Consider the following 10,738-nt stretch of genomic DNA (forward strand, 5'->3'; position numbering starts at 1 on the left):
AAATACAGTGTTGCCTAAAAAGAATAATGAATTACCTAATATATTTAATAATCCTGATACCTTGAACAAACACTTCCTAGATCTACCTGGAACTTCAAGTGTCACTATATCACAGCTGACCTATTTTGAATTTCATAAGTTCAATGACTCTGTTTTCCATCTAGATACTGTTAGTTCTTATCAAATAATTAAAGTAATTAAATGTTTAAAATCGAATGCTGAGGGTATTGACGGGATAAATCTAAACATGCTTACTATGACTTTTCCACACACAATTGATTTCATTACGAGCCTAATAAATACCTCCATTCTTACATCCACCTTTCCAGATATCTGGAAGTTAGCAGTTGTGACTCCCTTGCCTAAAGTATCGAACCCATCTGTGCTTACAGACCTTAGGCCTATAAGTATACTACCTTGTCTGTCCAAAATAATGGAAAAAGTAGTATGCTTACAGCTAACCGCCTACTTAGAAAACAATAATATCCTACCAGATGTTCAATCAGGTTTTCGGAAGGGACGTAGCACTGTGACCGCATTACTCGATGTCTCTGATAACATTTTGGATGCTCAAGACAAAGGAATGTGCACTATTTTAGTCCTCCTCGATTTCTCAAGAGCATTTGATTGTCTCAATATAAATCTGCTTCTTTCCAAATTGAGTTTTTACGGATTCGATCACAAAACTGTAAAGTGGTTTGAAAGCTATTTACATAATCGATCACAAATTGTGAAAGTATGTTGCAGTGACGGATCTTCATTTTTATCCGAAAAAGCTGATATAACAAGAGGAGTTCCACAGGGATCGGTGATCGGCCCACTCCTGTTCATATTATACTCCGCAGATATAGGGTCCCACATCGCGCATTGCAAATACCATATATATGCAGACGACATACAAGTGTATATATCATGTAAGCCAGCTGACATTGACAGTGCTATAGAAAAATTAAACCAAGATCTCACCTCAATAGCATCATGGGCCACAGAAAACTGCCTGTTGCTTAATCCAAATAAAACTAAATACCTAGTATTTGGCAGCAGGCAACAACTGGCTGGTGTCAGTATATCAACCGATGTTATGCTAATGAATACACCGGTTGAGAGGGTGTATGAAGCGCGTAATTTAGGTCTCATAATGGATTGTGGACTACGTTATGAGAAGCATGTCTCCGAGGCCATTAGGAGTTGTTTTTACAAGCTTAAAGTTTTATATAAAATTCGGCCATATTTAAGCGAAAACCTACGCTGTCAACTAGTTGAATCACTTGTCCTATCAAAATTAAACTATGTGGATGTAGTGTTTGGGCCTAGACTTCTTGCAAAGACAAAGAGACTCATTCAACGTGTTCAAAATGCCTGTGCTCGCTTCTGTTTCAATATTCCGTTGAGAGCTCACGTGACACCATTTCTGAACAGCCATAAGATCCTCAAGATGCAACACCGTCGTAAACTTCATTTGGCTTGTCTGCTCTTTGGTGTGCTTAAATATGGTACTCCGCCTTATCTCTTCAATAAGCTTTCTTGTATTAAGCTCCGCGAACGCCGTAACTGTGGAATTCAATTGTTAATGCCACGCCATGCCACAGCAGCGTTTCGGGGAAGTTTTCGCTATGCCGCGTCGAAAGTCTGGAACAATATACCTCCGCCTTTGAGAAACCTGCAAAGTATTCATAGCTTTAAGTCAAAGATTAAACTGTATTTAGTTAATCACCAACTTAGCCAAGAAACCTACAGACTTGATACCAGCTGCCTGTAGTTTGTTATTTTACTTATGCCACAGAATAAATAATAGTACTACCGTACAGAAAGGAAGCTTCCTACAAAACCGAAGTTTGACAGCGGTTCAGGGTCGAATCATACTATCCCTTTCTAATATATGGCACTATCCCTTTCGGCTATTTAGGGTTGTCAAAATTTAAGTGATTATCTTATCTGTGGTCGTGCACGCAAAAGGAAGTCAAGTGGTGCCAACCCTAAAAATTGCTCGGAGCAATGCTGAGCCGAGCGGAGCCGAGTTAGGCCGAAGTCAGGAGCTTCGCACCCCTGCTTATGCTTACCTCAAGTGTTTTGTTCCTTTGGCCTGACAAGGGTTCATCATTCCTTATACGCCATACTTAATAGAGTGCTGTTATGTTAGTATTTCGTACATTTTCGTAAATTCGTCATTCTACAATGCTGTTTTGCTAATAAGCTAATCTTACAAGATTTTTTAACGTAGATTTAATGAACGCTCGATATTGGTTTGGTCTGACATTGCTTTTTAGTTAGTGTAGCCACCGTTGGCGCTAGTAGTATATACAGCTGTAATGCTCAGCCAAGATATGGTCGGACCGGATCGATACAGCGATTTAGAGCACGATGCTTGTTTTATGTATTAATTAATCTTAATTGTAAATAGTCATTATGTTGTATCTTCTTGCTGTGTAACTTTTTTTTTCTTATTTAATTAACTGTTGACTGTATGTTATTTCTGTCTTTTTTCTTCTTGTTTGTTACCTTCCGTGATTCTTCTCACTTGATGGTCTCATCGGAAGATCAGCGCTGGAAGCCACCAGCAACATGCTGAGATGGGGCCATTTCGTGGCACTTTAATCTTATTTTGTGTTTTCTTTTATACTATGTACTGTTCCGATTGTTTGTGCTTACGAATAAATCTATTCTATTCTATTCTATTCTATTTTTCACATCTCTGTTGACAACTATTATAAAGTTTAACGCCTGATCATTTTTAATAGCAATTTCTCAATAACTATGATTGGTATTAAAATTGACTAGGCGCTTTTTTATATTACACCTTTTGCCGTTTAATCGTCTTCTGAATCTGGTTAGGGTTGCGTACCCAAAGGATAAAAACAGGACCCTATTAATAAGACTCCACTGTCCGCCTGTCTGTCTGTCCATATATCTACTCTGGACTTGTGGAGGGCTTAATATTGATGTTCAAAATCTTCACATATCATATAGGTAGCGTAATAACCCCAATAATCGACATGTTAAGACCCAATATTCCAGACCTTGCTGTCAACTTATGGGGGTTATAAATTACGTCATTTCAAATTGAGGGGGGGGGGTCTGGTCATCGGATGATGGGGTAGCATGACGTAATCATGATTTTTGGATGATTTTAGGGGGAGGGGGTCAAAAATCGTCTAAAATCGATGACGTAAATTATGGACAGCCCCTATGTCGATTATTGGAGCTGTGTCGGGCACTGGAGCCCCCACGTTAGGTATAGGTATCTTTTCCGTACCGGTACAAAACACAAGCTGAAAACTGTCCTAACATCAAAGGCCTCAGGCATGTCGACCTTTGTCTAATTATAAAAGTAATTAGGAACCATTGTCTAAAAGGTCCTCATTAATTAAAACAGTAACAACCTAACTTTGAAATAACGGGATTTAATTATACACTTCTGATCTGGAAGAAATATTTATTTCTGTGTTAATTGTAAAAATCTACTAGAGTTAGACCAAGAAAAGTCTGCAGCGATCTTGATAGCCCACGCAGTGTCTTATTTTAAACGTCAAACTTCTATGAAATTATGACGTATAAATAACACTTGCACTGCGTGGGCTATAGAAATCGCTTAAGACTTTATGCTCTAACTCTAAATCTATTTATGAAATTCTTACGGCTCCTCTACACGATTGGCCAACGCCGGCCACTCCAAGGGACGCAGCCATGCGGTAGAATGAGATAGCAACATCACTTGCTCCCTCTAACGCATAAATGCGTCCCTTGGAGTGGCCGGCGTTGGCCCATCGTGTAGAGGAGCCATTAGATTAGCAGCATAGCAACAGTGTTAGTGTACTTTGGAGTTTCAGCCAAACCGTTGGCATTAATGCAAAATAGTTAAATTTCCTTTTACTCATAGCTTAGGTCCACGGTGTTATGAGAAAACTTTTATGCTGATGCTTTCAGGGTTTAGGCAAGGAATAGGGAAAGGAACGGAGATGCTACCATCTGTGAATCTGTTTGTGTGTGTGTGTGTGTGTGTGTGTGTGTGTGTGTGTGTGTCTTCATGAGCTTACCGCGGGGCTTAGTCAGTTTGTAAAAAAGGTCCTATAATATTTAATATCTGGGAGACCGAGCTTTGCTCGTAAATCACATAAAAACTCAAAAATGAGCGTTTGCTCAGAGATAAGACCTAGCTAGATCGATTTTTCGCCCCCGAAAACCCCCATTAGCAAATTTCACCGAAATCGTTAGAGCCGTTTTCGAGATCCCCGAAATATATAAATAAACATAAATAAACAAGAATTCAAAATTCTTTATTCATGCAGGTCTAGCAATTAACTAGCACTTTGGTATATTTAAGGATGACTTGTGAGTCATCTAGCGGGTCGATCGGGCCGAATCGAAAGCGCTTCGATAAAAGGTAGGTAGTGTCCTGCGCTTCGCTTTGCTCGTCTTGGCACCCTTGGGGGGGGTCACCGTGCCCCCAGATACAGCGACACAAAATGAGTCTTGGCCTCTGACAGTTGTCTCGATCCTGCGCTATCTCCCGCCAGTTGTCGGCATAGAGATCGCGATCGCGCAGGTCAGCTTACAAAATACCTAATACAATTTGGACTCGATTTCAAAAAATTTTAAGCAGATGACACCGCGTTAGATCGTGCCGGGGCCGGGCCAGAGCTTCCACTGCTTCGTTTTCTATGGAAAGCACGAGATAACCGATCAGCCGTCATAGAAAATGACGTGTCGGACGCCTCGGCTCCGACCCGGCCCGGTCTAACGCGGTGTCATCTGCTTAAAAAATCTTGCAATAGAGTCAAAATTTGTATTAGGTTTTTGTAAGCGGACCTGCGCGATCTCTATACTGACAACTGGCGGGAGATGGCGCAGGATCGAGACAACTGGCGTGTATTCGTGTTAGAGACCAACTGCCGTATTCGAACTTCAAGATATTCACAAGAGACGACACGTATTAGATCCATTCTAGATACGTTATAGTTTAGATATCAACTAGTTCTCTTTTACTTTTACTTTTAATTCGGACAACCAATGTCACTTTTACGTTAGATAGAGTAAGATATCTATTAGATGTGAATTGGATCTCTAAGTAATTTCCTGTGGAAATCGTTCAAGAGTATCTCCAGAATCGCGCAAATGTCAAATCTGACAGGTTAGATCTCATATGTTTGAGATCTAACCTGTCAGATTTGACATTTGCGTTGCGTTATCGTATCTTGGTGATGTCTAAAAGATATCTAATAGATGTCTACGTCAAAATCCGAATCGGGCCCCAAGACTCATTTTGTGTCGCTGCGCCATTAAGTATTTTATTAAGTATTTTGTAGATAAGATCATCTCCGCAACCTTCTCTAGTCCACGCCCACTCCCAAAGCGCAGTTGCAGCAAAATATCAAATGCATTCCGCCGGTTAGCCTTTCTGTTTGAAGTGCTAATGCTTATCCTCGGTTGGTTCAAACATTTTTATAATTGACTCGCCACTTTGTGCAGCGCAGTTGGTTTAAACTAAATGCATTTATACAGGGTGATGTTAAAGAAATAAATAAATAAATAATAAATAAATATTATAGGACATTTTTACACAAATTGACCGAGCCCCACGGTAAGCTCAAGAAAGCTTGTGTTGTGGGTACTCAGACAACGATATATGTAATATATATTAATATTACTTACTTAAATACATAGTAAACAACCATGACTCGGGAACAAATATCTGTACCATCATACAAATAAATGCCCTTACCAGGATTCGAACCCGGGACCATCGGCTTTGTTGTATATGTATGCAACTACCTATGCATGTGTGTGTGGCTGCGCCCACCACCCATCTTACTTACGTGAATAAAGCAGTGTGCTATTAACCAACGCTTGTATCACTCGTCTCCTCGGCCCTATATTTATCAGTGGCGACGTTTACCCACATTTTAAAAAAGATGAGTGCTGTTTTCGGTGTCCTTCCGACTTTTGACCATAACGTACAAGTTTGGAAAAATTATAAAAGTCGCGTGTGTCAGTGGTTCATCGCTAATAATATTACAGCGGCTACAGATGCACAGGGACAGAAACGACGAGCGATTTTGTTAAGCGCATTCAATGACAGCTCATACGAGCTCGCAGCGCATTTGGCGCTGCCCAAAGACGTCCAAGAAGTGCCGTACGAGGACATCTTAAAATTACTGGACGACCACTTCACTCCCAAGTTAACCGGGTTCGGCGAGCGGCACAACTTTTACTCGGCAACGCAGCAACGAGAGGAGTCATACCCGCAGTGGGCCGCTAGACTGCGAGGACTGTCAATGCATTGTGCGTTTAATAACGTAGAAGAAGCATTGCGCGACCGTTTCGTTATGGGGATGCTGCCGGGCAGGGAAAAAGAAAAATTGTACGCTCAAGATTTATCCGCGTTAACATTAGCGAAGGCGGTAGAACTTGCTGAAAACATTCGTCGCGCGCGGGCAGGCGCGGCCGTGGCCGGCGCCGGCGCCGGCGCCGCTGCCGCAACTCCGGGATCGTCGGAATCATCAGCCTCCGAGTTATTTAAGATCGCGCGTGGTGGTAAAAACGAGGGAAGTGCAAAGGTGAAGTGTTCGGTGTGCGGCTACACCAACCATAGTGCGTCACAGTGTCGTTTCGCTAAGTTTACATGTAAAAAGTGTAATAAAAAAGGGCATCTCCGTAAGATGTGCACTAGCGTAAATTACGTTAATGTAGCGGCAGATTGTCAGGGCGATAACGACGACGACGGTAAGTTATATTACATTCGATCTTTTAGGGGCGAGCCTATGGTTGAAACGGTAAAAATCAATGGTCAAAAGTTGAAATTTGAAATCGACACTGGTTCCGCGGTGACCGTTGTTTCTTACATTACGTACAAAATGCATTTTAAAGACGTACCATTGTTACCTACAAAAAAAAGATTAGTCACTTATTCAGGCCAACATCTACAATGTAAGGGTAATGCACGGTCGAGGGTAGAATACGCGGGTAGCACTCACGCATTAAACGTGTATGTTGTTAACGACGACGGCCCGCCGTTGCTAGGCAGAGATTTTATTGCTTTGTTTCAATTGCAACTTGCACCTGTGCAATCTGTGCATTATTGTAATGATAAATTACCGGTAGGTAGCACTGACTTGGAAAAACAGTATCCCAAACTATTTTCAGGTAAATTAGGGTTATTCAATAAGTATAAAGTCAACTTAAGGCTTAAAGAGGACGCAAAACCTGTTTTTTTTAGAGCGCGGCCTGTAGCGTTCGCATTACGTGATACCGTTAGCAAAGAAATTGATAGGCTTGTTAATTTAGGGGTTCTGAAGCCAGTTGATCATTCCGAGTATGCCTCACCTGTAGTGCCAGTTTTAAAGAAAAATGGGTCAGTGCGTTTATGCGCAGATTATTCCGTCAGCATAAATAAACAGTTGCTTATCGATCAATATCCCTTGCCAACGATAAACGAATTGTTTTCAAAGTTATACGGGGGGAAAACATTCACAAAGTTAGATCTGTCCATGGCATACAACCAGTTCGAGCTAGACGAAGATTCACAAAAGTTGACTTGCATAAACACGCACCGTGGATTATTTCGCTTTACACGTCTCGTTTTTGGGCTGGCTTCTGCGCCAGCAATATTTCAGCGAGCCATGGAATGTGTGCTCGCAGGCCTCGACGGCGTGCTGTGTCTGCTCGATGACGTGCTCATCACGGGCGCCGACGCCGCCCAACACCAGGCCAGGTTAAAGGTAGTGTTGCAAAGACTACAGGATGCGGGACTGGTATTGCAGCGCGAAAAGTGTGAGTTTTTTAAGGACGAGATTAGCTATTTAGGCTATATAATAAATAAAGAAGGCTTAAAAAAATCACCAGACAAAATTAAAGCTATAGTCGAAGCCCCGGTGCCAACAAACATTAATCAGTTACAATCATTTTTAGGGCTAAGTAACTACTACCGAAATTTTGTTCCGGGCGCCTCCACCATACTCAGTCCACTATATGACCTACTTAAAAAAAATACAAAGTGGGAGTGGTCAGAGTTGCATAACGACGCTTTTAACAAAATTAAAAGTCATCTGGTGTCTGATCAGGTTCTTACACACTTTAACCCCAAAGCAAAACTTTTTCTGACCTGTGATGCATCACCTAGTGGCCTTGGGGCTATTCTGTCACAGATGGATTCGGACGGAGTCGAGCGGCCGGTCGCATTTGCCTCGCGCACTCTAAACCCCGCTGAGAAAAGGTACGCGCAAATACAGCGGGAAGCAACCGCAATAATCTATGCAGTGCGACGCTTCCATCAGTATCTGTACGGCAGGGCAGAGCCGTTTGTGTTACGAACGGACCACAAGCCTTTAACTTCAATATTTGGGCCCTACAAAGGTATCCCCGAGGTCTCAGCTAATCGTTTACAAAGGTATGCACTATTTCTCAGCGGTTATAATTATACAATAGAATATGTGCGTAGTGCAGACAATAGTGCCGACTTTCTGTCTCGGGCAAGCCTGCCGGGGGAGCGCGGGCGGGGCGCGGAGCCGGCACTCGCCGATAGTGATAAGGCCGCATATGTTTGTTTTGTTACAGACGGGGCTAAACCATTAACTCTAAATGAATTACAGGTAGGTACCAAGACAGATGCAATATTAAATATCGTAATTGGGTATATCCTCAATGGTTGGCCGAATAAAATTACCGATGTGCGTCTGAAGCCTTACCATTTATGTAGAACACAGTTAGCTGTAGAAAATGGTATTATTATGCGAGGTCACAAAGCGGTAGTTCCACAGTCGCTACGCGATAAAGTTCTGGCAGAACTACATACGTCACACCTGGGAATAGTTAAAACCAAAGCTGAGGCTCGGGCTCGATTCTGGTTTCCAGGTATCGACAGGGCTTTGGAGATGTTTTTGGGTTCGTGTGAGGTATGCCAGCAGTTGCGGCCGTCCCCGCCCCGCGCGCCGCCTGCGCCGTGGCCCCAGACTGCGCGCTGTTTTGAAAGGTTACACATTGATTTCCTCGGACCGCTATATGGCCATACGTATTTAGTAATCGTGGATACTTATAGTAAATGGCTCGAGGTATACCCCATGGTTAGTACGACATCCACGGCCGTAGTAGACAAGTTATGCGATTTTATTTCCAGATTCGGGTTACCAAAAACAATAGTGAGTGACAATGGTACTGCTTTTTGCTCACAAGAATTTATTAGATTTTGTGACCTTAACGACATAAAACATGTTACGTCACCGGCCTACCACCCCGCCAGTAACGGCCAGGCCGAGAGTTTTGTTAAGATCACAAAAAAGGGTATTAAGTCGAGTATGTTAACGGGTAAAAATGATAGACAGAGGCGGTTACTCTTATTAAGATATTTAATGGATTATCGCAATTCAATGCATTCAACCACAGGCTGCGCTCCGTCACAATTAGTATTCGGTCATAAAATGAGATGTAGGCTTGATGTGTCGAATCCATCCTCGGAGTTGTCGCCCTTACCATCTGCCGAGTCCGCGATTAATAAACCTGTAAAAACTCAACAGTGTTCACCATGTAAAGAATACGAGTCACGTAATTTTAAAAAAGGCGAGTTAATACTTTACAAAAAGTATGAAAACAAATCTCAATTTAACTGGTGCAAAGGGACAATAGATAAAAGAATTGGTAAAGTTTTATATTTAATCAAAGACTATTATACAGATAGTATTGTGAAAAAACATAAAAATCAAATAGTCAGATACAATGGTACCATAGCGAATGACAGCCCAGGGGACCTAAGTTTAACAGATGTGGATGAGTACTTACCATCTGTAGACCCTCCTCCGCCGCCGCCGCCGTCGCTTCCGCCGCCGCCGTCGCTTCCGCCGCCGCCGTCGCTTCCGCCGCCGCCGCCGCCGCCGCCGCCGTCGCCGCCCTCGCCGACTCCGTCACCGCCAACGATCGATGGGGGCAGTGTTCCCCCTCCAGATCCGTCGTCTCCGTCTGGTGACACTCCAGAGCTCTCGCGGGAGGGGAAAGGGTCAGTGCCAAGTGACGCCGAGTTCCAAGAAGCGGAATCTTTTACGGACAGTTCTGAAGACACAGACACAGAGATGGTCCCCACTGAGGCTGAGCAACAAAGTGCCCAATCGGTGCGCTCAGATGCGCGAAACAGATTACGACGCCGTTCAAAATTAAATGTAGATTTTAAGAAATATTTTTAGGATATTAGTAATATAGAGGGAGGGGTGTTGTATATGTATGCAACTACCTATGCATGTGTGTGTGGCTGCGCCCACCACCCATCTTACTTACGTGAATAAAGCAGTGTGCTATTAACCAACGCTTGTATCACTCGTCTCCTCGGCCCTATATTTATCAGGCTTCATAGGCAGGGTCACTACCCACTAGGCCAGACCGGTCGTCACGTTATGAAATGTTGCATGGGTAGTAAGTAAAAATAGTTATATTTGTTTTACGAGGGGGCAAAGTTGTTGTTTAACTGCTCGTGCTATACGTTGATGCCCGAGCAAGCGAAAGATTCCAAAATTATTACGAAAAATGGAATCTAGAGCGTTGCGAGGGTTTCAAATCACGAGGGTTAAACAAATTTTGCCCCCGAGTAAAACACAAAATTTTTCACCACACCATCCCGAAGCAAATATTAAAAACAAAATTAAATCCAAATTAATGTTATGAAATATTTTATCATCCAAAATCGAGTCATCATTTAAAAATCAATTCTACCAACAAACATAAGAAAACAACTCAAAATTTGCCTTTGATTTGTAAGAGT

General features: G+C 42.5%; 1 protein-coding gene across 1 annotated transcript; it reads left to right on the forward strand.

Annotated features, from left to right (window-relative positions):
• The first annotated feature begins 5,845 nt into the window (after nt 1–5,845).
• On the forward strand, nt 5,846–10,234 carry LOC134675806 (uncharacterized protein K02A2.6-like). The gene has a single exon (XM_063534103.1). It carries the CDS (start codon nt 5,910–5,912, stop codon nt 10,164–10,166), a length of 4,257 nt encoding a protein of 1,418 aa, XP_063390173.1. The 5' UTR covers nt 5,846–5,909; the 3' UTR covers nt 10,167–10,234.
• The last annotated feature ends 504 nt before the right edge of the window (nt 10,235–10,738 follow it).

This window comes from Cydia fagiglandana, chromosome 23, assembly GCF_963556715.1.
Source record: "Cydia fagiglandana chromosome 23, ilCydFagi1.1, whole genome shotgun sequence".
Lineage (NCBI taxonomy): Eukaryota > Metazoa > Arthropoda > Insecta > Lepidoptera > Tortricidae > Cydia > Cydia fagiglandana.

What these genes read in the sequence shown, in the direction of transcription:
- LOC134675806 (XM_063534103.1), top strand. Translation starts at nt 5,910, where the DNA reads ATGAGTGCTGTTTTCGGTGTCCTTCCGACTTTTGACCATAACGTACAA.